At 36.8% G+C, this 25,490-nt stretch overlaps 1 protein-coding gene across 1 annotated transcript in view; it reads right to left on the bottom strand.

Moving 5' to 3' along the window:
• Nucleotides 1-19,907, bottom strand: part of LOC101156712 (uncharacterized) — a 37,988-nt gene extending 18,081 nt beyond the window's left edge. The window contains exons 1-54 of the mRNA XM_020704537.3: nucleotides 19,792-19,907; nucleotides 17,043-17,134; nucleotides 16,815-16,833; nucleotides 16,684-16,720; nucleotides 14,966-15,088; nucleotides 14,575-14,774; nucleotides 14,383-14,486; nucleotides 13,772-13,884; nucleotides 13,395-13,652; nucleotides 13,145-13,219; nucleotides 12,808-13,043; nucleotides 12,414-12,504; nucleotides 12,127-12,270; nucleotides 11,849-12,051; nucleotides 11,652-11,761; nucleotides 11,188-11,300; nucleotides 10,886-11,062; nucleotides 10,773-10,804; nucleotides 10,225-10,322; nucleotides 10,073-10,095; nucleotides 9,963-9,984; nucleotides 9,401-9,428; nucleotides 9,230-9,308; nucleotides 9,001-9,147; nucleotides 8,693-8,898; nucleotides 8,457-8,557; nucleotides 8,241-8,359; nucleotides 7,993-8,169; nucleotides 7,877-7,908; nucleotides 7,702-7,799; nucleotides 6,548-6,570; nucleotides 6,434-6,455; nucleotides 6,313-6,340; nucleotides 6,132-6,216; nucleotides 5,813-5,959; nucleotides 5,327-5,538; nucleotides 5,082-5,185; nucleotides 4,787-4,899; nucleotides 4,541-4,717; nucleotides 4,416-4,447; nucleotides 4,220-4,317; nucleotides 3,867-3,889; nucleotides 3,757-3,778; nucleotides 3,643-3,670; nucleotides 3,478-3,562; nucleotides 3,233-3,379; nucleotides 1,958-2,169; nucleotides 1,736-1,839; nucleotides 1,409-1,527; nucleotides 1,165-1,320; nucleotides 737-951; nucleotides 555-640; nucleotides 291-427; nucleotides 67-192 (exon numbers count right to left, since the gene is read on the bottom strand). Of these exons, the coding sequence (XP_020560196.1) occupies nucleotides 67-192; nucleotides 291-427; nucleotides 555-640; nucleotides 737-951; nucleotides 1,165-1,320; nucleotides 1,409-1,527; nucleotides 1,736-1,839; nucleotides 1,958-2,169; nucleotides 3,233-3,379; nucleotides 3,478-3,562; nucleotides 3,643-3,670; nucleotides 3,757-3,778; nucleotides 3,867-3,889; nucleotides 4,220-4,317; nucleotides 4,416-4,447; nucleotides 4,541-4,717; nucleotides 4,787-4,899; nucleotides 5,082-5,185; nucleotides 5,327-5,538; nucleotides 5,813-5,959; nucleotides 6,132-6,216; nucleotides 6,313-6,340; nucleotides 6,434-6,455; nucleotides 6,548-6,570; nucleotides 7,702-7,799; nucleotides 7,877-7,908; nucleotides 7,993-8,169; nucleotides 8,241-8,359; nucleotides 8,457-8,557; nucleotides 8,693-8,898; nucleotides 9,001-9,147; nucleotides 9,230-9,308; nucleotides 9,401-9,428; nucleotides 9,963-9,984; nucleotides 10,073-10,095; nucleotides 10,225-10,322; nucleotides 10,773-10,804; nucleotides 10,886-11,062; nucleotides 11,188-11,300; nucleotides 11,652-11,761; nucleotides 11,849-12,051; nucleotides 12,127-12,270; nucleotides 12,414-12,504; nucleotides 12,808-13,043; nucleotides 13,145-13,219; nucleotides 13,395-13,652; nucleotides 13,772-13,884; nucleotides 14,383-14,486; nucleotides 14,575-14,774; nucleotides 14,966-15,088; nucleotides 16,684-16,720; nucleotides 16,815-16,833; nucleotides 17,043-17,134; nucleotides 19,792-19,820 (5,787 nt within the window). The 5' untranslated portion in view covers nucleotides 19,821-19,907. The remainder of the gene's footprint in view (nucleotides 1-66; nucleotides 193-290; nucleotides 428-554; nucleotides 641-736; nucleotides 952-1,164; nucleotides 1,321-1,408; nucleotides 1,528-1,735; nucleotides 1,840-1,957; nucleotides 2,170-3,232; nucleotides 3,380-3,477; nucleotides 3,563-3,642; nucleotides 3,671-3,756; nucleotides 3,779-3,866; nucleotides 3,890-4,219; nucleotides 4,318-4,415; nucleotides 4,448-4,540; nucleotides 4,718-4,786; nucleotides 4,900-5,081; nucleotides 5,186-5,326; nucleotides 5,539-5,812; nucleotides 5,960-6,131; nucleotides 6,217-6,312; nucleotides 6,341-6,433; nucleotides 6,456-6,547; nucleotides 6,571-7,701; nucleotides 7,800-7,876; nucleotides 7,909-7,992; nucleotides 8,170-8,240; nucleotides 8,360-8,456; nucleotides 8,558-8,692; nucleotides 8,899-9,000; nucleotides 9,148-9,229; nucleotides 9,309-9,400; nucleotides 9,429-9,962; nucleotides 9,985-10,072; nucleotides 10,096-10,224; nucleotides 10,323-10,772; nucleotides 10,805-10,885; nucleotides 11,063-11,187; nucleotides 11,301-11,651; nucleotides 11,762-11,848; nucleotides 12,052-12,126; nucleotides 12,271-12,413; nucleotides 12,505-12,807; nucleotides 13,044-13,144; nucleotides 13,220-13,394; nucleotides 13,653-13,771; nucleotides 13,885-14,382; nucleotides 14,487-14,574; nucleotides 14,775-14,965; nucleotides 15,089-16,683; nucleotides 16,721-16,814; nucleotides 16,834-17,042; nucleotides 17,135-19,791) is intronic.
• Nucleotides 19,908-25,490: the final 5,583 nt, after the last annotated feature.

Below are 25,490 nucleotides of genomic sequence, written 5' to 3' on the forward strand. Positions count from 1 at the left end.
GAAGAGAACATTCAGGTTCAAGTCTTTGTGCTTTCACATTGTTTTGTGTGTTTGTGTTTTACATACAGTTTCTAGAAACACTGGTATCTGGAGGTAGCTGCTGTAAAGCTGACAAAGCTGTGATTCTTGTCCAACAACATTTGTGTGACGCAAGAAATCCCCAAGATCTGATGGAGGCATGGAGTTTATCAGCTACAGGGGAGACACAAATACAAGAAATGTTACTTGAGTTTTGTTTTTCTGTCCTATTACTTCAGAGTTTCCTGCAGACAGCTTTCATGTCCACACACCTGTTGGTTTCTGTCTGGAGGAATGAGGGACAAGAAGGTGGTCAGGTTGGGGAACTGGAATCCCAAGAATGAGCTCCTCAGGAAACTGTAGAAGCTGTAGCTGTAGTTGTCCCCATAGCAACGGAGAGGTGATGGACCTACATTGAAAACATTTTTGGTGAAACCGGTTTAAGGTTCAAGGTTTCACTTGTGTTTTCTTTGCTTTTAAAGAATCAAACAAAAGAATAAATCTTCAAATGTTGCCCTTCCATGTGGTGTATTTACCTTTAAGAGACTGAATGATTTGGTTTTGAACTCCTGTCTGTGTGTCATTGCTCAGGGATGAGATGGTTAAATTGAGAAGTTTTACACTGAAACAAGAAAAATTTTATGTTTAAAAATCTCAAATCAAGTTAAGGACAAGGCAGAAAAACATGTTTGTCTCTTATTCCTGGTTTAACACTCACCCTTGCTGCTCAATGCTGCAGTTTCTTCCTGCCAGTATATTAAAGTATGGGGCAACATGGTATGGAGCCATGTTTACCAGCAGGGGGCGGAGTCGATCTTGGAGCCACAGTGACACGACTGCATCACTGACTGACGGACTGGAGAGGTTTGCGCGATCAAACACAACCTGCAACATGGCTGACCTCACAGCAGAGGGCAGTGTGTTTTCTTGACCCTGCAGAAAAATAGAAACTGCATTTAAATATATGTCGTTGTGGAAAGAAAAACGTTTTGACTGCACTGATATGTAATTAAAACAGTTAAAACTACTTGTGTTGGCTAAAAAAGTGGAGTTTAGTTTAGTAAATACTAATCTCCAAGTTGTCGATAAAGCAAAGAAAAACACCTAATTTATTTGCTTCTTGTATTAAATCTGAAAAATATTTACCAAGATAGTAGGTGAAAAATTATCAAAGAAGGAGGCCAATTGTTGGTCAGGGACATAACTCATCAGCTTGGTGACCTGGTCAGCAGATATGAGCTGGCCGGGTGTGGAAGCTACCTCTGCAAGCTGTCTGACTGACAGCACTGACAGGGCTTCCATCTGCATGTTCAAACACAGAAAAATAAAATGATAATGTAATGGTATGATGAAAAAAATTATACAAAATGCACAAGAAAATGGAACAGACCGCAGAAAATTGTGGGTAGAGCTCTTTGATGTTCTTTATAGAAAGGAGAACAGAAAATCCCCCAACATTGTTCTGGAGCCACTGTGTGCTGCTGGTGATATTGGAGATACAGCCAGGATCTGAAGCACAGAAACATATAAACCAAAACAGTTTTTTAGCAAAGGAAAAAATACTTATAATCTCTTTTTTGACATATACATTTTGCAAATATTCTTTGTTTCTGTTGTACATTAGTTTTATTGTTGTTGTTTTTTTCAATATTATCTTTTTTTCCCTTAATTTGTGTGTCTACAAAAGTTTGTGTTTTTGGTTGAAGCAAGTGCTCACCTGCAGTGTTGTTCCTACTCAGGTAAATCTTGATGAAGTGTGTGTACACAGGTCCTTGTTTAGAAAGACTCATCTGAGGCTGAACTTGACTTAGAATCTTCAAACTGAATTTACAAAAAAAAAAAAAAAGACAGCGTCAGAACAAAGAATTCAATGAGATGTATCAAAAACCTTTTGCCACATTTTTTCAGAAGAAGATAGAATATTTGCTGCACTGCTTACATATATTGGTAGGAGCTGCACTGCAAATCTTTAGCTGCCAGACATGAGAGGAAGTAACTGGAAACAGCAGGCAAGAACGGACGAAGTCGACTGTTGAACCACAACTGGAGCGTGGACGGATCATTCAGAGTGTTGCGGCTCAATAGATTCAGTCTGATTTCTTGAATACTGTCCAGAATCATGGAAGCCGAAGGGCTATTGGGGTTGATTTTCTAGAATACACAAAAAATGCTTTGTAATTTATTAAGATTAATGTGGAAAATAGTCAAATAAAATATGTATTTATATAACACTAAAACCAAAATGAGGGGCAGAACCTTTAGTCATCAGTCTCCTGTTATGTGGAACTTATTCCATGCTTTTTATGACACCATTATTGTCTTTTGGACCACATTGAAATTTTTCATCTTTAAGAGTCTTTATATCATAACATACAGTGGGGCGAAAAAGTATTTGGTCAGTCATCAGTTGTGTGAGTTCTCCCACTTGAAAAGATGGGAGAGGTCTGTAATTTTCATCAAAGGTGTATCTCAACTATGAGAGTCAAAAATGGGGGGAAAAATTCAAGAAATCACATTGTCTGATTTAAGAAAAAAAAACAAGATTTTGAGTCGCCTAAAGGTTCAGAATTTCTTTGTTCTTGAAACCTATGCAGAAATATATCTTCACTAATTGCTCCACATCTTTTATGTGCAAGGAAGGCTCCGATAAACAGACAACCTTTGTTTTTTTTTCTCATTAATTTATGATATTTAAGGTCGTAACTTCATGACTTTGTACTCGTAATTTAACAGTTATGAATTTTTTTCTCGTAAATTTACACTTTTAAAGTCATAATTTAATAAAGAATGTTTGTTTTGTTTGTAAACTGGCCCTAAAACTCGTTATATGATGTTGTAGATACTGTTGTTGAGGTATATCTATGATGAAAATTACAGGCCTCTCATCTTTATAAGTGGAAGAACTTGCACATGTGGTGGTTGACGACCTACTTTTTTGCCCACACCATGGGTGTAGAAAAAACTATTATGAAAAACAGTCAGTTTGACTAAAAGGAATTTAGTTTTGTCTTGGTTTTATGTTTTAAAGTGTCTTTTTGTAACACCAAGAGAAAAATCAAGTGAGTCAAAAACCTCAAGTAAACTAAAAACAACAATAAAATTTAAAACTATTTTGCATAAAAAGGAAACTTTCCAGTAGGTTACAAATCTATTCCTAATTATCCTCTTTAAGAACACAATTTAACACAAAAGCAACCAGAAAATGAATTCATACTGAGTTGGCCAGAAGATCCAAAGCTTCATCCAGCACCCCAGAAGCTTCAGAGAGAAGAAGCTTCCAGACTTCATTGGACCCACTTGAACTGGATGATCGATCACACCTCATTATCTCTGCCAGATCTTGTGCTGTCAATGCGGAAAGCTTTACAAAAACAAAGAAGGTAAAAACTGTAGAAACATGAACTTGTAACTTATTTTGGAAATACAGAAGTTGATCTGAGGATTTTCTTTTTGTCTTACAGAGGCACAAGCAATCTCCTCCACAGAGAAGTCACAGAAATGTCCGCTCATCTTTCCACTGCTGAGTTGAAGCTGAAGCTCTGTGCTGTGGATCAATTTTATACAAAAGCTCTATTATTTCTCAAATTGAATGAACAGTGAGATCCTTGAAAATACAAGACATACCTATTCACTCCATTGCAAATATCTGACTCTGTATAAAAGAAAACACCACAAATGAATGAATAATCAAATGTGCACCCTTGCACATTAACTTCCAAGCTTAATGAACATGCTTACGATTTGCTGTGATGGCGTTGCACTTGGGAGAAAAGACACACAAACCTGGTATTAGTCTTTTATTCACATTTTTTAAATGACTGAAACTATTGCAAATCCAATACAATTACCTCTCCACTGTAAATGGCACAACCTGAAATACCAAGAAGAAAAAATCTCAGAACAAAATACTGTCATAACTGAGCCTGTTCATAAAAACACTCTCTCTTCGTCTTTAGGTCACTTTAAGTAGTACAGTACTGACATGTAGTCCCATTAGCAATGCAAATTTCAAGAGAAATCTTTGTTTTATTTTAAAATGCTACATGGATTGAATATTTTTTTCAAATTTCTGAACTCAGGTAGAAGTCAAGGAATAATGTTAAAAATACAAACCACATCAAGAAAGAGGTTGTTGAGCTACATCGAGCAGAAAGGTTTTGATAAATGAAAATCTGTGATGTTGTCTGAGAGAATCCCTTACCAGATGGTATATTCTTGGAAAGTTCATATTTGTTGTTTGTGATGGCTGAGGAAACATCAAGAAAACCTGTGGCTGCTGCATCGTCAAGTCTACTGAACCTAAGACATCAAAAACAAGTGGGGAAATAATCAGAGTATTTTTTTCCATTTGAAATATATAAAAAAAGAGAAGATCTGAATCTGGATCTGAATCTTACAGGGTTTTGTATGAAGAGCAGGACAGATCTCCCTTTGAAAAGAAAAATAAACAAAAGCATAGTTTCTCTGTCAGAAATATTCATATTTTAATATTTTCAAAATTATAGAGCTATTTCTTGTTTACCATTTCCAGGAACACGACAAGGAATGACAGGAACTCTGTAAACTTCCTCTCTCTTGGAGACTCAGTGAAATAATCAAAGAGCTTGTTGATAATGACGTCTGTGTTTGGCAGAGTGGGATATTTCAGCACCAGCAGCTCTGCACTCTGCTTTGGACTCAGGACACTCAGAGCCTCTATCTGAAATGGATATTTTTGTTATTAACAATACATTTGCTGTCAAAAAGAAATGTGATGTTAAACTCTTACAGGATTGAACTGTGGGTTCAGATCAAACATCTCGGTGACAGACAGAAGCTCTGAGAAAGAACCCAGGTTGTCCCTCAGCCACTGTGCACTGCTATTGGAGGCAGACACACAGCCTGGACCAGATTGATAAGATGTAGAAAAACTGTTTAAAAGCTAATAATATTTTCTTCAAAGAACAGCACAAACTGAAGGTTTTAAATATTTGCAATGTAATAAATTATTTTCGTCGGTAAGTCATTTTTTCTTTCGTGTTCTCTTTTTTGTCTTTTTATTTTTTTTCCTGAAAGATGCTCACCTGCTGTATCATTCCTGGACAGGAAAATCTTGATTAAGTTTGTGTACACAGATGATCGATTTTCAAAAGTCATCTTCTCCCAGACTTGGCTCAAACTTTTCAAACTGAGTTCAGAAATGATATCAATCACAGAAATGAATCAACAAAATTCAGGCTAACTTGTGTTATACTTTAAAAACATTAGTCAAAATGTGCAGTTTTTTTCCCCTCTTATAATTATAGTTGATCAATGCTGCACTGCTTACATAAACTGGTAGGAGCTGCACTGCAGTTCTTTTGTTGCCAGACATGAGAGGAAATCAGTGGAAACTGCTGGTAAGAATGGATGAAGGCGTCTGTTGAACCACAGCTGCAGCATGAAGGGATTGTTCAGGGCGTCAGTGCTGAACAGGTCCAGTCGGATTTCTCTTATGCTGTCCAGGATCACAGACACTGAGGGACTGCTGGGGTCAAAGGTCTAAAACACAAAAAATATGTCATGAACCACAACACAACAAAACACAACAAAAATTACAGGTGAACAAGCATTATTGCTCTAGAGTAAAACCAAGAGGATACCGTATTGGTAAAATGAAAAATAAAAAAACTACTATAAAAATGAACAAATCTGAGAAAGCGGATAATTTTTTATGTATGAGTATTTTGAACATGCTCCATGCTTCAAGGCTGTGTAAGAAAAAGGTCATCTTTCTAAACTATAAATTATAATTTTTAATGAAAAGAATTCCTACTGTGTTTGCTAGAAGATCTAGAGCTTCATCCAGCACTCTGGTTGATTTAACCAGGAGAAGTTTCCAGACAGGTTTGGACTCATTTAAGCTGGAGGATGGACCACACTTCATCACTGCTGCCAGGTCCTCTGCTCTTAACGCTGAGAGCTGTTAAAAAAAACAAGATGGACAACGATAAAATGAGCATCAATTTGACCCTGTAAACAAAACTTTCCAACACTGTCTTATGGCTAATAATAGTTCAAGATGTGTGTGTGTGTGTGTGTGTGTGTGGGTGTGTGTGTGGGTGTGTGTGTGTGTGGGGGGGGGGGGGTCTTACAGAGGCACAAGCAAATTCCTCCACAGGAAAGTCACAGAAACGTCCATTCATCTTTCCACTGTCCAGTTGGAGCTGAAGCTCTGTGCTAAAGTTGTAAAAGTACAAAAAGCATTTAAATTTACCTTAGAAAAACTTGAAGATATTAAAATTAGGTTAAGTAGATACAATGTATTATCTCTACCTGTTGACTCCATAACAGGAGTCTGCTTCTGTAAAAGATTTACATGAAATAATGTTAAATATTAAACTAACAAAAATAATTTATCATAAAGCAAAAATCTGCATGCAGTGACAATACTCACCATTGACCATGGTAACATTGCACTTATAGGAGAGAAATACAAACAATTTTAATAAAAAAATTATATTCAATTATCAATTAGCATAAATAAGAATACACAGACACATGCAGTTACCTGTCCAGTGTATATGATGCAACCTAAAGAGAAGAAAAGTTAATTAAAAAGAGCAGGGTGAATTCTAACAGGCATTATTATTTTACCAGTATGCCTTCTGTAAAAAAGTAACACACAGCTTGATTTTTTAACCACAAACAAACAAATGACAGAACTACAAAGCTATTTCAGCCCTTTGTGTTACATTAAGTATGAAAGGTGGTATGTAAATAAAGACTGATTTGAGTTATCAAGAACGTAGTTGCTGGCTTTAAACACTACATGCAATTGATGGCTTCTTTGTATTTACTCATGCTCTAATCTTTTTGCAAAATATGGTGGTCATTCAGACAAACTGTGGTCTTACATGGGCACGAATAAAAGGCTTTTTGAGTTGCAGTTATGTTGAAATGAATACCTAGATAGGCTCTGCATCGATTTATTCACCCAGAAAATGTAATGTATGAATTTTGAACTTTCTTCACTAAAAGTAAAAGAACTCATCTACAATATATGTCATGTGTAAATGTAAACAAAAAAATAAACTACAGTTTCCACAGATTCAGTGATGATTAGTGTTTAAAAGACAATATTTAGGAATAGATACCACCTGATTTTACTTTCTTCAGACAAGTGAAGATAATTACAATATGCAATGCTGTTTAAAGGTAAAAAAAGAAGCCTAAGATGAGGATTCAATAAACCCTACAAAAATATGAACTTTTTTCAGGATCAAAATTATTTTAGATAACTCTCTACTAGTATTCTGCTCACATCAGAATATCTGTTCAAACCTATGACCATAAATTTGCTTTTTCTATCATGTGGGATTCTCACATATACTATTAGTATTACATTAGATTTGCTTTATTGTCATTGTCTGTTGTACGATGAGATTGAAGCAACACCATAACAGGGCAAGAATAGCAAGGAAGAACGAAGTACAATATCAAACAAACAGATCAGTATATACAAGTGTACAAATATAAATTTTAATGATGAATGTCCAAAATTAGTGTGCAAAATTGAGTACAAAAAATGTGTGTGTATTACATCAGAAAACAGAAAACAACATTTTTTTAAAGACCATGCATGAAAATTGACATTTGTGTACTTAATAGTGTAGAATAGCACTGCTCTAAATTCATTTACAAATGCTGTAATTACAATCTTACCAGCTGGAATGTAGTTGGTTAAAGCCAGTTTAGTGTCCATTATGGATGATGCAATGTCCAAAAAAGATGTGGTTGAGGTGTTGTCAAGTCTGGTGAACCTAGAGAACAAAAACAACTAAAATCAATTACAATGTCTATAAAATCTCTTCAAATTAGGAGAATATTCCAAACTCACAATGTCTTGTATGATGGACAGGACACATTTCCCTGTCAATGCATAGGAAAAACAAGTTTAATAAAGATTCTATGAGAACTTTTGTTTATTCAAAGTGAGAATTTTTATCAATTTACCATTTCCAAGAAAACGACAAGGAATGAGAGGAACTCTGTAAACTTCCTCTCTCTTGGAGACTCAGTGAAATAATCAAAGAGCTTGTTGATAATGACGTCTGTGTTTGGCAGAGTGGGATATTTCAGCACCAGCAGCTCTGCACTCTGCTTTGGACTCAGGACACTCAGAGCCTCTATCTGAAATGGATATTTTTGTTATCAACAACACATTTGCTGTTAAAAAAAGAAATCAGTTGTTAAACTCTTACAGGATTGAACTGTGGGTTCAGATCAAACATCTTGCTGACAGACAGAAGCTCTGAGAAAGAACCAAGGTTGTCCGTCAGCCACTGTGCACTGCTGTTGGAGGTAGACACACAGCCTGGACCTGAAACAAGTAGAAACAGCTCAAAATAAAATTGTAATGAAATATTAAAATGTTTCTGAGTAGTCATTTTAGATTTTTCTTTGATGGCCAGCAGTACCTGTGTGAGGTTCTGACAGGAAACGGAGGATAAAATCCCTCAAGACTGTTTGCTGCTGTTGGAATGTCATGTCTCTGAACTGACGACTAAACACCTGCACTCTGTTGATACAAAATGTGTTCATTTGACTTCAAAAACATGCAGTTTTTATATCTATTGTAACATTATTAGATTTCATATCTTAAAAGTAGATTACAAAGTATAGGTGGCTTATCATTGTGTGAACAAATGCTTACATCTGATGGTACGACTGACAGCTGAGGTTCCGGCTGCTCAGACACAGCAGGAACATTTCTGAGGCAGACGGCAGGAAGCCACTTAAACGCTCTGAGAACCACAACTTGATCACATTGCTGTCCATCAGCTGTTCATTAGTTAGCAGGAAGAGCCTCATCTCTCCAATGACATCCAAAATCTCAGGTGCTGATGGACTGACCATAGACTGTTGGAAATCAAATTCAACATAAGAAGCATTGTGACTGCATTTAGGAGTGAATGTTTTGGGGTTTCACAATATGATCTCAGAGTTTGCTAAAGAACAAACCATGCCAGCCAACAGGTCCAGTGCTGGATCCAAGACATTGGAGAGTTTAGTGAGCAGCAATTTCCACAACACTCTGGAGCGGCTGCTGTTTCTGGGCAGATCACATCTCAGGAGGGAAGCCAGCTGATTAGCTGCAAAATTCTCCAACTGTGGAGAGATAAAACTTGGTTTTCTTACATTATGAGTGACAAAATATCAACATTCACATTTAGTTTTATTAGAAAATCACCTGTGCACATGCATATTTCTCCAGAGTAAAATTGCAAGGAACGTTGGTGGACATGCTGATGTAGAATTCCAGGTCAGAGCTGTCGAAATGATGGAGAAGAACATTTATGTCAGTTTAAAGTAAATTATTAGTCAAGAATATTTTGAATAAATAAAAAATAACTTGGTATACCTGTCAATGTCTTTGCAAATGTCTGTGCCTTTAAGAAACAAGATTAAAAACCAAAATTATTTTGTTTCCCTTCTTTCTCCATTTTAAAACATAAAATTATACAAACTTGGTGAATAATATTTCCACACAAAAACAGGGTTATATTGAAAGTCTGTGGGCTAAAAATCCTAGAAAAGCTGCTCTTTGACTGAATTTAATATAAGCGCATGAACAAAACTTGTGTTTTATTTTCTGACAACAGTTCTAAAAGCACTTTATTAGCTGAAAGGAACAAAAAAATCACAATATCACTTTCATATTTTAATGCCAACCCAAAAAGATCCCAAACCACACTTGCACAAATTGTCACAATAATTCACATTTTAACTCTAGCCAATCTCATATTCTTTCTAAGTTCACCTTACAGACATTTAAACTTTATGCCACACTGTCTTGTTTTTCCCTCTTCCTCCTGCTTAAATTCCTTCAGTGGAGTTAACCCTTTGTTAGGATTTATCGTTACATTTTCTTGGAAGCTTCATTGTTAAATATTAAACTCTGGACAAAAAAACAGAGCCCTTACCGTTAACATGTGTTTGTGGACACTGTGAATCATAATGTTTAAAGTGCATATTAGAACATTTTTACTACAAATATCATTTTACATTTCAAACAAATAGTTTAAAATCTCACCATCATATCCTTTGTCTTGCAGTCTGTTCAGAGATAAACATGAAAGCATTACTTCAACAAAAATTAGAAAAACTAACGACCATTTAAAAAAAATATAAATGTCATGAAAATGAGTTCATGCTGGTATAAAACAATTAAAAAATAAAACTTACCTTCTGGCACAATATTGATCAAATCATTTATCAGAGCCCAGACAACTGGTTCTAAGTCTGGACTCAGAGATGGGATGACGTTGTACAGTTGATCCGCACTACAAACCAGAATAACATGTAAAACCAACTGCACAACCAAAAAAATAATCAAAACAGAATGAAGACTTTTAAGAATATAAATATTGCAATGAGAAAAAAAGAAAATCTAACTTAATCATTAAATATGTTTTAGTAAGCTTTCATTACTTTTTGTTTTTGTGCTTTCTACATTAATTTTCACAAATCCCTTTTTAAGCCAAACTGGAGGAAAAAATGTATGTCTATTGACAAGAACCTAACAAAAAGATTTAACTCAAAGTTTACACCTAAAACATTTTTTTCTGTTAACTTTACTACAGAAAGACAAAAAGAAACAATGATCCTGTCTCCCTGTTATTACAGTAAAAAAAATGTATGTAACACCACTTGATACCAGCAGAGGGCAGAATAAAACCATGAAAACCTTTCAGTTTTCAAACCATCTAGTGCAAGTTAGTGAGTGTACTTACAGAAGTGTGTAGATGCTGCAGGGAGGATTGATCTGAAAAATTTGAGATTCTTTACTATAGATTATATAGATTGATGACGTTTTTCAAACCATTGTCTTGACCAAATCTGTTACCTTCTGAGCAAGTTGGATTACAAAATACATAACTTCCAGAAATTTCCTGTCTTCAGGTGACTCAATCAGATAGTTAAGCACATAGTTTATGACAACATCTTTCTCTGGTGGAGTACGCAGAGGCAGCAGCAGCATCTCTGCTGTCTGGTTTGGAGTCAGAAGATGAAGAGCTTCCAACTGAACAAAAAAAAAGAAAAGAAAAAGTTAAATATTTAATGGTACTTACATTTTGCTTGATATACTTCATAGGTGAGAATATTTCAAAGGAATAAATATAATTTTTTTGCGTAATGAGCACTTACTCCATAGAAATTAGGGTTGAGCTCATAGAAATCAATGATGGAAGCAAACTTTGAGAAGAAGCCAACATTCTTTTCCAACCATTCTGCACTGTTATTGGCTGAACAATGAGATTCTGAAAATATTACAGCAAACCATATGTTTATTAAATTCAGAAAAACAGAAGATTTGTAAACAAAAAACATACAGTTTACCTTTAATCAGATTCAGACACAAAATGCTACTAAAAAGATTGTATTGGTGACTTCTTGATTAACCCACAAAACTTTAAAAATGTTACTTTGAAATTATAATTTAACAAGTTAAAATATTTTCTTTGGATAAAAATGCTGAATACACATTTTCTCACAATAATCATTGAAATGTTCAGTATATATCAGATGTTACACATATATTGCATTAGAAATAAATAAAAAAATTAAATTGTGTTGTACACTGGTTTGCCTTTGTGCTGTGTTTTGCTTACCAGAGAAGTTGTGTTGCTGCAGGAAAGAATAGATGAAGTATTTATAGATGTTCTGACTGTAAATCGGGTCGGCATCCATGAAACTCATGGATTCACCCAGTGCTGACACTCTGAAAGCAGCAGGTCAGAGACAGAAGTCAGGAGGATTACAGCGACACACGTGAACACAAAACAATCAACACACAGCTGGAACTCACAGGCTTTGGTAAACAGGACAGGAGAAGTTCTTGGTGCTCAGACAGGACAAGAGATCTGGGTGTACATCAGGCAGGAGGGGCAGCAGCTTAATCTGGAACCAGAGCTGAATGAAGTTGGGGTCATTCAGGTGCTCCTGGGTCAGAGATGGAGCTTCACCCTCACCAAAGATCTCCTTTATTTCAGATGACACTTCCTTGAAGTTCTGCAAAACAGAGGAGTCGTCATATGATAAAATGACATGATGAGATTTGTTAGGTTAGTGTGGTTCCACACTTACAGTGTTGAACAGTTCCTTGATCAGGAGGTTCAGACGTTTGGTCAGCTCCAGAATCAGTCTCATTATTGTTTCCTCATTCAATGTCAGGTTTGTGCGAGCAGCACAATGCAAAACATGAGCCACATTTTCCACTGCATCAGTCAGCTGAAACATGAAAATAACCAACAAAAAGACTGAAGTCGTCAGAAGTGGGGACACTTTTAAGCTGCTCAGAGGACAGGATTACATAAATGTGCTTTTCTAAACTGCTTTGATTAATAGAACTTAGGGAAGGAAGGAATTCTCACCCCACAATGGGTCTTATCAAGAGTGATGCTACAGACATCCTCAATTTCTGGGTTTTCAGAGAATTCATTGCCTGCAGGATTGTCCAAATAGCTAAAATACAAAAAAAAAAGAAGTTTACATCTGAAGTAGGACAGAAGTACCACAATGTAATGTACAATATGTAAAATTCATTACTTTTATTAATTGATCAAAATAGTCATATTTCTTCACTATAGTTACCTCATAAAAACATGACAGTTTATTAAAAAATTAAGTTTTTGTTTGTTTTACCTGCTAGTGTACTTGAGCATTTGGCTAATTAATCTCATGTGTCCTTTTTAATGCATAATCTGAGCTTGATCTTGTTTTCAACATAACCTCATAACAGTTAAAAAAAATAGAATCTTGACTTACAAAAGTTGGTGAAAAGCAAGTTTGATGCTTTGATGCTCCAGGATTTCATTATTTGTGATAAACCTCTGAAGCAACGGTATGACAACCTGCTGGTACCAATCCCCCACATTTGTCACATCAAACTGTGGTTCTTTTGGAACTTTGTCTTTTGGATGATACATGTCAGCCAGTTCAGCCAAAGTCCAGTTGAGCAGGAACTGAGTCATTGTGGTGCTTCTTAGGTCTGACACATTTCTCTGAAAGAACAACACACCCTCAGACATTCAACCAACTGCTGCTCCCAACTCACCAATTTCCACACCAATTCGTACAGATATGTGTGTGAGAGTTCATCTACCTGACGCGTGAAGGACATGAAATCATGTACAAAGCTCCCAATGGGTTTGACAGCTGTCATAACTCCATTCAGGATCTGTAAGAGTCAATAAATGGATCCCATTTACTTTATCTGCATTTATGCTCAGTGGTACAAGTTATTAACAAAAAAATCTGTAACATTGCTTGTTGATCATTGATTTTTGATTAGATTTTGTTAATGTAAACTTTTTGTGGCTTTATTCATTTTCTACAAAAACAGAAAACAGCACCTTTCTGAGCTTTTCACGTGGAGACAGGTGGTGAGACTGATGTGCAGGCTGTGTTGAATAGGAAGGTAATGTAGATGATTCTGCAGGTGTTGTCCAGCTCTGGTCACCTCCGGGGCGAGCAGTGGGTGTGGAATCAGAGCCTCCTGTTAACAAACTGTGGAAGATCAGGGATAGGGTGCCATTTTCAAAGCGTTCCACTTCAGGCCTCATGAGTAGCTCTGCTTTCTGTGCAGGAGACAGCAGGTGAAGCACTTCCACCTATGAGTGAACACAGAGGGAAATTAGCAGAAGGTCAAATGTTGCAATCGTTGAGTTGATTATGATTTCATAAAAGTTAAATAATCTGTTCTGCTTCTTCATCTGTCAGTTCAACTCACTCCACTGAAAACCATGTTGAGAGCAGAGAAGTCCTTCATTCTGGCCATTGCTCTGAAAGCACCAAAATTCTTCATCAGCCACTCCTCACTGCTTTCTTCTGTGTCCGCACAACCTGTAAACAGATCACACACTCACTGAGGCTGCAAATCCTCCTGTGTGGCTGACAGAGAGATGAACCAAGCAAAGCACCAGTTTTGCCATTCCAAATTATTTGATCATAACCATGCAGTTTGCACATGCATGACAATAGGAATAAAGTTTGTATAAAATTTAAATAAAGTTTGATTTGAATATACTATCAACTAGGCCTTCTCGATGAATCGCAAACCTATCGTCATCGCAATATCAGCCTGTGCGATACATGGGTCCCAAAAGAAAACTGCGATAAATGGTTACTTAAATGTTTACACGTGTTAAAATAATCTAATGGCAGCTTGAAGTATTTCACAAATCCAATAAAGTAATTTACTCATTTGACCAATCAGATGGAGCCCTTCATGTTGTTGCAGCCCTTATATATTACAGTTTTTCTCAATTGGTTTGGCTCATTTCTTGAAACAGAAATGTTTCCATTCCATAAAAAACAAAAGCCGAAGAATATCAATTTTACCATAAATTCCGTCTCCTGACAGGAATGGATACATGAAGAATGTGTAGATCCATTTTTGCTGAGCTGGATTCATTTCTGAGTAATGTTGACTGAACTCTTTTACCCTGCAAGAGTGGAGGAGATGATGCACAAAGACAAGAATCAAGAGTTGGTCGCACAAAAAAAGGGTTTACAAAAGAACTGGATACATACACAGTCTGGTAAGTGGAGCAGCTGAAATTCTTGGTACTGAGGCAGGAAAGAAAATGCTTGGTTATGGATTTCAGCAGCGGTTTCATCTTGATCTCCAGCCACATTTGGACCAGGGCTTCATTTTGAAGTGGATCTGCTCTCCCGTTTAACTCCAGTTCTCCTTCCAGAGACAGCAATGGCACACCATTTAAGCTGGATTTCTGTGAAAGTGATAGTCAATGGTTGGTTATAAAGAAGAAAACTGGAGCAGTTTATTCCATTTGACATCAACAGTGAAAGGATTACATGAGCTGTAGGTCAAAAACATGCATTCTAAATCAGGATTGGCATTGGTGCTGCACAGATCAGCCGGGACCTTCCAGAACTATTAGTCCTTGAGTATTAGTCATACCATGAAAGTGTAAATGTCCATGGTGCCTTCAAGGATTCTTTTTAGCCGGTGCATGTGGTCTCTGCCGGTGTCTGTTGGAGGCAGCCCGGCACATTGCAGGAAATGAGATGTTGCATCCGGCTCCTTTAAATGCAACGGAAAAGTTCAGGAACAACAGAAACAGGTTTAAAGCATCTGACTACACATCCTAAACCTGTCACAAAGACACCCCAAAAAGAACTTGAGGTCTCTTCTCATGACTTAATGGGTTGCCTTAAAAGTTGTAACACTTTAGAAAAGACAAGTGTCCATTTGTTTACTCAAAATTGATAATTCAAAGATATGTCTTGAGGATTCTATAAAAAAACTTTTAACAAAGGAAAGCAATATTAAGTGAAACTAAGAAAAAAGTGTGTAAAAACATTTGATGAAATGTATATCTTCTTTCTCTTTTGGCTTTTCCCATCAGGGGTCGCCACAGCGAAACAACCCCTCTTTTGAGGATGAGTTGCATGGTTAACTTGGCAATGTTTTACGCCGGATGCCCTTCCTGATGCAACCCTCTCAATTTATCTGGGTTTGGGACCGGCACAGAGGCAGAGAAGGGAACAGGGAGCAGCCTGGATTTGAACCCTGGTTTCACGGACGGAAGGTGCTGCAAACCAGCACGAGTTAAACTGTCCCCTAAATGTATAAAGGTATATACATTTTTTAATTCAGTTGGATAAAGTTTTAAAAAAGTCTTGTAGTTATTGCTCTGATGTAGATGTATACCCTTTTTAAATGATAAAACTAAATTAAACACAGAAAATTCAGTCAATTTCTGTTTGATTTATGTGTAGAAACCATGCACAAAATAATACAGTAAGTTACACCTACAAAAGGTTTGACACCTGAAGTCCAAAAATTCAGAGTTTTTCTTGACAGAACAGCAAACCTTTTCTTGGAGTTAACTTCTTTTATTCTTTATAGCTTTTCACAGAAATAATTCTGTTAAGTGTCAAAATTATTGGTTTACTGTACAGTAAACGCAAATATTTGAAAAAGTTTAAATATTTCACGACAACTTTTTGCAGGATGAATAACTTTAAGAGTGTTAAAATGGTCAAGAGTCTGTGTTTTTTTTGTTATCTTGAATCTTGTCCACAAACTGCATGTGAGCACACCGTGTTCCCAGTAGCTGAGATGACTGCATGCGGACAGAAATGACTCACGTTTGTTCCATCAGATGGCCAGACTAAGTCACTGTACTGAGCCTTGAACTGGTTCATTAAGTTCACTGTACAAAGAACTAATGCCTGTCAACAGGAACAGAGTTCTAATGACGTGTAGACTCGTGCACTGAAGAATTAAGATGGTATTTCTGATAAACCATTTGAAAGGAGGTGTTTCTTTCATTTAGCTTTCTGCCAGGTCATGTCTTCATCCTTAAAATATATCTATTCATTGACTCTTATTCTACTTATGTCATGCATTATGTTACAGCAGGTAAATAAATCGTGACCATATTTGAATTGATAAAATCCTTTAAAAAGACATTTAAACCGTTTCTAAACATAAGATCTCGTTCATATAATTAATAAGTACTTTACTCTCGCTTATCTGTAAGCTAAACAAATAAAGTTAAGTTCTGATTGCTATTTAAATATTATAAAAGTGGCAGTTTTTACAAATGATTGACCCATAATTCTGATTATATGTTGAGACCAAAAAAAAAAACACAAATCAGGAGAACTCACCGGATCGCACATATCTCTTCTTGCACATGTTGTATTTCTAAAGGTTTTAATCAAAAACAAACACATTTAGGAACAAAGTGCATCGTGACTGATTTGTTTTACGTAAAGGGTTTCAAAAAAGAAGGACATACCTAAAGGCAGCTGATCCCACTGTTAAGAACCAGTTAGAAAAGAGTTAGAAATGAAAGACATATAAATCTGGCACACTAAAAAAAAACACATTTAGTGCCTCTTAAACCTCTTAAATGGTATACAGGTAGTGCTTGCAAATACAGGGGGAACACATGTATTTTCAATGTATTTGCGCTTTAAACTAAAACTCACAGTGCCTCACATTACACAAGTAAATATCCCCTTACCACAGAAGGTCCCCAAGTAAATCAGCAGGAAAAAAGAGTGTAATTTCATAACGCAGTAAGTCTCATGGGACGGGGGGACTTTGTGAAGAAAGCTGCGGAAGAGAGCACAGAACAAAGTAGATAAAACAGTAAACCGACAGAAACCACACTAACTGATAGGATTTAGGACTGATTAAATAATTGACAGACATATTTCATAGATTTGTTTTATGATAAACCTTCAAAAAAAAAAGTTTAAAAAAAGAAACTTAATTGATATTCTGGTCTGACCCGGTGTGTCAAAGGCAGGTGCAGCACAACAAACACAGGTGTCTCAGAGTTCTTATGTAATGACGTGATGAAGCTATGAGGATTTTGAAAAGTTCAGACATTGATAAAACAGAAATGGTCTTTTATCAGGGAGTGGCAAGCTGCCCTTTTATCCTGTCTGTCCACTTTTGGGATAAAAGAAGTCAGGGAGTGGCAGCCAAGTATTTTACAGTTGACCTCTCACAGATGCCTTTAACGTAACCATATCTGAATCACAAACAATGACGCTCCAGCCAAAGGAATAATGAAACTCTGCACCATTCAACCTCAAACAATGACAAAAAAGGTATCTGATGAATGTTTTGTAAAGCAGTACCACAAATCTATTTTAATGTCTCAGAACTTTGTTTTCATTCTTAATCAGATTAAAATGTGTTTTGTCAGTGAAGGCTACTGAAGCAGTGTGCAGAGGTAGAGAAAAACCCACAAAATATTGACATATTTTCAGAAATTTTGTGGAGGAAAAACTTCTGGAAGACTGAACACATCATGCCAAAGCTTTGTATCTTACATGTCTTTCTACTACACCTACTTTTTCATGTTTACTCATAAATGAATTTAATAATCATCAAGCAACAAATTTTGGAATTCTGCCTATTCCAGATTTTGTTTGTATGGGTCTGTATTGTAAAAAGCTCCATTGGTCAAATAAATTTGTTTTTCCCAAAAAAATTAGATTCCTTTAGAGATGGACTGTAATTGTTTTTATTGTCAGATGTCATTTCTCACAACCACTGCTATGAAACTAATGACATCTTTCTTAAAACAAAGGCTTTTTAGCTTTGATTAAAAGTGACTTATTATCTGATTCTTGCATACAAAAATGGAAAAAATGAAAGACTGAGGATCTTTCTAAAACCCAAACAAACAATTGGTTTTAGAACATTTTAAGACTTTCAAGAAAGTATACCTTACTGAGGGTATAATGTCTAATGGTTTTCTTTAATGATCACTTAACAGTAAAAAAATCTAAAACTCTTGAAGTGAAAATAAATAGAAATTTATAAACATAAAAATCCAGCAAGACAGTAATTTAACATTCAGACACAGGAAAAAAGCTCAATCAAACAATTTGATTAATTGAATTTGTCATTTCTGATCAATGTCAATGTCAACCTCTACAGGTGGAAAGTTTCTAATCAACATGACAACGTCAACACATAAGCGTCAACACATATAGAATGCTTTCCTAGAAAAAAGGGAATTCTGATTTCATATTCATTACACATAGCTTAAAAAATAAGACCAAATAGAGGCTGTATAGCTAATTCCAAATATTAGTTGCAATAACAATAAAGAACAATGGTAATGCAACATGTGGGGTATTATTGGTTTATATCAATCTCCATTTTGATGTGACAATTTAAATATTTACCTAAGTTCCCTCTTTCAAACATTTGGCAGGCTGGCAAAAGAAAAGTCTCGTTGTTCTGATTCTTTGTGACTAATAGCTATTGTCAAAGCTTTTTATGAGAAGAGGTGTGACATTCCTAGAAAAAAAGGAACATTTTCCTTTTCTGATGTACACTTTTAAAAATCCTTAAAGGAGAAAATAGTGATTTTTATTATTTAATTAAAATTACTTGAATTTCAATAGATAGATAGATAGATAGATAGATAGATAGATAGATAGATAGATAGATAGATAGATAGATAGATAGATAGATAGATAGATAGATAGATAGATAGATAGATAGATAGATAGATAGATAGATAGATAGATAGATAGATAGATAGATAGATAGATAGATAGATAGATAGATAGATAGATAGATAGATAGATAGATAGATAGATAGATAGATAGATAGATAGATAGATAGATAGATAGATAGATAGATAGATAGATAGATAGATAGATAGATAGATAGATAGATAGATAGATAGATAGATAGATAGATAGATAGATAGATGACACATGGGACGACCCAGTCTCAGACCTTGGGCCTTTGAGGAAAGGAGGAAGGTAGAAATGTACTATACAAGTATATGCCCTTTACTATTTAGAAAGACAGACCGAACTGACCAGATATTAAATTGGCAAGACTGTTATTAGATAATATTTTTTAAACCTAAGCACAAAGTAATTTATTGTGTCTGTAACATTTCTGTTTAAGGCATTTCCAGGAGATACTTTGTTTTACAGAAAGCCAAACTTGATCAATTACTTTTTAATATAAGTTAAGGTGTTTGTCTAGCATACCAATAGTAGAATGGCAAGACAGAGACAGTCTAAAAGTGATGTTCTGATTCCTTACATTAATATGCCAGTTTGTAGACTGGATAAGTAGAGTTTCATCCACACACAACTCTGCTTTTTTGTGAATTTTCCAAAAGGGTAGAGATTGGTCACATAAAGCAGTTTTAAAAAAAAAAAAGCTAAATAAAATTGAGATCATTTTTAAGAAGTCAGATCGAAATAAAATGGAATAAATGTCTTACCGAATTTTGTTTGAAGTGTCAGTCTTCATCCGTTGTATAAAGTCTATGTATGTGGAGCACAGTCTCTCTACAGATTCACCTGAGACTCAAGTGTACCAGTTAAGGGTGTGTTGCCTTGTGACAATGGCACAAATGATGAGGGCTGACTCCTCTGAGCGGCAAAAGGGGGCAGAACCAGCAAACAAAAGACATGTTTTCCACCACTATTACTGAATTTGTGTGTATGTTAGAGTCTTTGTGTAGGAATCTTGGGGAAACATGTTAACTATAAGTGAACAAGCAAGATGAAGGAATGAAAACAGCCTCATGAAAATATCTCTAATCTGGCTCTATTTTCATAACATTTCATGTCTGAACAAGCAATTTTAGCAAAGACTGTTCAAACCATCCAGTCAAATTATGTTTCATGTTGAGTGGTCATAAATGTGACTTTGTTCAACGACACAGTACTGGAAAATTGTGTTTCCACTGCAGCCATATCAGCACAAAGACACCAAAACAAGGGTAAAGCACAATAAAAGATAAGAAGAGCTTTCATCTCAGGTGATCTGATATTATCAGGGATATTTTCCTAATAAAAAAACCCACTTTCCTTCAAATTAAATCTGTGAATTAGGGACAAATCGTGAAAGCCTGCTTATGGATCTGAGATTTATTTGCATGTGTTTGCAAACAAACATTCATATACTAGGCGTGTGCATGCGCTCACAAACACACGCAAACAGCAGGTGAAAATCTAGTTGAGCAGGTTTGCTATTAACTGACAAAATAAAGGAGGGTAGCTTAACATTACAGTAAGGGATTTATTACTGTAAAATGTATGTTAACAAAATTAAAAACTGTTTCCTGCAATTCAATTTTCACACTTCTAATGTTTCAACTTATTTCTTTTATCAAGTTACGTTTGGTGCATTGTTTGGATCTAAAGAAATTACATACATCAAATACCTATCTGATGAGTTTTATGGCCTTTGTGGTTTTGCTTTAGATCCATTGTTACTGCATTATAACAAATATTCAAATAGGCTTTTATGAAAAAGTTTTGTTTTGTTTTAACTTTCCTATTTTTTTTTACATAATGGCCGCACTTAATGACCTAAGAGATAAAAAAAAAAGAGTTTTCAACTTTCAAATTTTTTTTAAACTTCCAGTTTCATACCACAGTCACAATCCTGCACAGTGGTGTAGAGGTCAGCACTCTCGCTTCACAGTGGGAAGAACCCTGGTTTGGATCCCAGGCGGGCTCTTTATGTGCGTGATTTGCATGTTTTCCTTGAGTATATGTGGGTTTTCATGTTAGGAACTGGTGGTATAGGAATCAAAATGTAGAAGACTTGGCTTGGTGGAAACTTAAACATTTAATATACTGAAATATGACAAAGCCATGGGAGCAAGAAAAAGAGAGCCCAAGAAAAAACAGAGCAGATGACCTAACAAGGTTTAACTGAAAACCAGACACTTATAGACTAAGGCAGGGGTCGGGAACCTATGGCTCGCGAGCCACATATGGCTCTTTTGATGGTCACATGTGGCTCGCAGACAAATCTTTAATTATGGCCCGCAGCAGTCATAGACTGCAAGGACCATATTGTAACTGGTACGAGGGTCGAACACTCAAAAAGTCCAAAACGTCAAAAAAACGCGTCAAAACGCCAAAAAATGGGGTCAAAAGTCGCCCAAAGCACACAACGACACGACAATTGTGTAACGCAAAAAAAATACACACACACACGCACAACACCACCGCACAAACGTCAAAATTATAATCGCAAAAGTGACGACAAAAACACAAAAAAGCCCCAAAAAGCCCTCAAAGGACGGGTTTAAAGCCAAAAACACATGCCCAGCCTATAGTAAAAGACAGGCCGCATTGAAATACATAGGCCACCTGACTGCAAAAACTTCTATATTGTTTCTGCTTCGTTTCATTATTTTTATGGCCCGCAGCACTCACAGAGTGCAAGGACCATATTGTAACTGCTACGAGGGTCGAACACTCAAAAAGTCCAAAACGTCAAAAAAACGCGTCAAAACGCCAAAAAATGGGGTCAAAAGTCGCCCAAAGCACAAAACGACACGACAATTGTGTAACGCAACAAAAATACACACACACACGCACAACACCATCGCACAAACGTTAGAATTGTAGTCGCAAAAATGACGACAAAAACACAAAAAAGCCCCAAAAAGCCCTCAAAAGACGGGTTTAAAGCCAAACAGACATGCCCAGCCTGTAGTAAAAGACAGGCCGCATTGAAATACATAGGCCACCTGACTGCAAAAACTTCTATATTGTTTCTGCTTCGTTTCATTATTATTATTCTTCCCGTTTCTAACGGATCCGTAGATCGCAAATTTGACCCCCGCCACATACCCGAAAACTCACCAAAATTGGCACACACCTAGGATAAATTGAAAATGAATTTTCGGCAAAGAGAACATCACCCCCCCCCACGATGATGACATCACGGCGAGCGTTCCCGTCAAAAAAATGAATGGGCCTAAAATCGCTTATGGGGCCAAAAAAAAAAATTTCGAAATACAGTTACGAAACCAAAACACGTGTGTTGGAGATATCCCAAAGAAGTTATGAAATCATTATGGGATGGCCACACGACCTACGGCTTGGCGGCCATTTTGTGGCAAACACAGAGAAATGGCGATTTTCGTGTTTTTTGACAATATGGGAAAACGATACTTTTGTTTGAGCGATTTTCACGAAATTGCACACACATGCCACTAGCACGATTCTACAACTACCAAAGAAGTTTCGTTGACCTTTGACCTTGGCAAGGGGCGGCCATCTTGAATTTTGATAAAAAAGCACCTTTAGTAACGGATACAAACGAAAACTCGTCCTAGGGATTTTTTCCGATCTTTTTGAAACTTCTCGGGCATCAATGGCAAGCTACTGTGGACAAAATGTTGGAATTAGAAGTTGTAGAATTTGAAACGCGTGCGCGTGGCGAATTCGCAACCGTTGCCATTTTAGCTAGCTCGCAAATATTTTATCGGAAAAGCCTGAAACTGAAATATGTGATTCCCTGGCCCACACTGAATAAAATGATGTCACATACGACAAAATCGATGAAGGAATGTGGCCGTGGTAAACAAAAAACAATCGCAAAAAAAAGTGCTGACTCGGCAAAAAAAAAAAATTCGGATTTTTTTTTTAAGAATCGGCTAGCGAAACCCAGATAACTTTGTCTGGTATATCCAAACAAAGTTTTGAAATCATTACGTGATGGCGACACGACCTACGGTTTGGCGGCCATTTTGTGCCAAAATCTACCATTTTGAGTATTTCGCGATTTTACACAATATGGAAAAATGAACTTTTTTTCGAGCGATTTTCAAAAAATTTGACTCGCATGTCCGTAGCATGAGTCTACGATTACCTCTGGAGTTTCGTCGACCTTTGACCTCGGGAAAAGGCGGCCATCTTGAATCTTACATAAAAAACACCTTTGCCACTGGATTCAAACGTAAACTTGTCGTTGGAATTTTTATCGATCGTCTCGAAACTTTTTGGGCATCAATGGCAAGCTACTGTGGAAAAAATGTTGGAATTAGAAGTTGTAGATTTTGAACGGCGAGCGCGTGGCAAGCTAGCAAATTGGCGCACTGTTATTACTCCCATGCATTTCAATACAATACACTGAAAATTGAATGCATGCATTAATGCCTGAAACTGAATACATTGAAAAACACTGGATATGGACATATAAGGAATGTGGGCGTGGTTAGCATAAAACCACTGTTGCTAAGGACAACAAAAAGTTTACTTTTACCGATTTGTCCAAAACTGACGTCAATCTGTTCATCCTCCCGATGGGACCAAAACATAAAATGGTTGCTATGGAGATAAAATCAACAGAAAAGCCGCCATTTTGGAAAAAGTGGTTTTTTTATCAACTTATGACATATAGCTCTCACCATTGGAGGAATGTGTTTTTCTGAGTCAGTTGATGAGCTAATCGCTATGCTAGCACTTTAAGCTATGTTAGCATAACTAGCATAGTTAGCATAATTAGCATTTTAGGTAATATGTTTTTCTGAGTTAGTTGATGATACTGAACGCTATGCTAGCACTTTTAGCCACATTAGCATAGCTAGCATAGTTAGCATAATTAGCATTTTAGGTAAAGTGTTTTTCTGAGTTAGTTGATGATGCTGATCGTCATGCTAGCACTTTTAGCCACATTAGCATAGCTAGCATAGTTAGCATAATTAGCATTTTAGGTAATGTGTTTTTCTGAGAGTTGAAGATGCTGATCGCTATGCTAGCACTTTTAGCCAAATTAGCATAGTTAGCATAATTAACAAAATCAGCCTTGACTAGCTTTTAATTTGTGGGCGGTGTGGGCGGTGAGGGCGGGGGTGGTGCGTAACGTTGGGCGTAGAAGGCGGGTTTCGTCTGCGGGCCATACAACGCCGCTTGCGGCTTTAATTATACTTTTTTTTCATTAGTCCAGTCCTTCTGGGCGCGATGCGATGGCAGAGGCACGCAGTAGTAGCGGTGCTTGGAGAGAAAACTACCAGTTTACTATTATCTATTATTTCACAGAGTTTGTACCAGCCGGAAACCTGTGAATTGACGTGCCTAAAACTGCGCGCTCCCGTCTCTGAGAAAGAGCGCGCAGTAGCGGGGACGGGATGTGTGAGGAAGAAAGCAGAGAGTGGGGTGGGGGGGTGGGGGGGTTGTGGGCACGGCCAGCAGGTGAATCGCTCAGGGATTGTAAAAACGTAAAACCCGCTGCCCGTCACTCACTGCAGTGTGTGAGTGTGTGTTTGGCTCCATGTCTGCATGTGATCAGTCTGTCTCACATCTACAGAACATTCAGACCTACGATCTCGTTTAACGTCTCAACGCCTGCATGAAGCTGAAACTCCCCACATATAAACCAGACTAGACCATCAACAAAACTACCACGAGAAATACTCATCATTTATTAGCAACAGCATAACAATGTTATTAAATAGAATCCACATGTTTATTGTACTTTAAAAATGTTGAAATTACATCAAATGCACACATTTATTTGTATATTTAGTTTTAAACATATTGTCGCGGACAGAGTTAAACTGGGTGGCTGTTGGGCCGCGTTATAAGTTCTGGAGTTCACTAAACGCATCAAGCAGAGATCTGATTGGCTCTCAGTTCTGTCACTCAGCCTGTTGTTAGGTATTTTGGACCAATGGGGTTCAGCTATGGGCCGAATGAGGGAAATGGGAGGGCTGGAGCGGGAGCAGGGTAATATAAAGTTGGGAGAAGCGCTCTCTCTCGTCTCTGCGGGAGCGATTCAGGAGTTGATGAATTTATTGTACGGCGTTTGTTGTGGTCTATAGTAACCAGAATAAAGAACTTTGAGAGAGGTTAAGTCTCCGTGCCTCAGTTGGGAAAGGGACACTACATTATTGTATGGCTCTTTTGAAATTACATTTAAAAATATGTGGCGTTTATGGCTCTCTCGGCCAAAAAGGTTCCCGACCCCTGGACTAAGGGGAATTGAAACAAATGAAAACAGTTGTGCAACATGAACCTAAGTGATTGATAAGTGAAAAACTCAGAATATGACCAAAACCAAGAGCACAACTGAAAAACCAGACTAAATGTCATGGTGCCTCTGTCAGCCTACTCCCCCCAGCTGCTGCTACTCTCCTAATCACCACAGCTGTCGTCACTCAGCTCATCATCC

The sequence above is a fragment of the Oryzias latipes genome, chromosome 1 (assembly GCF_053564925.1).
Source record: "Oryzias latipes strain Hd-rR chromosome 1, Olatipes_Hd-rR_3.1".
Classification (NCBI taxonomy): domain Eukaryota; kingdom Metazoa; phylum Chordata; class Actinopteri; order Beloniformes; family Adrianichthyidae; genus Oryzias; species Oryzias latipes.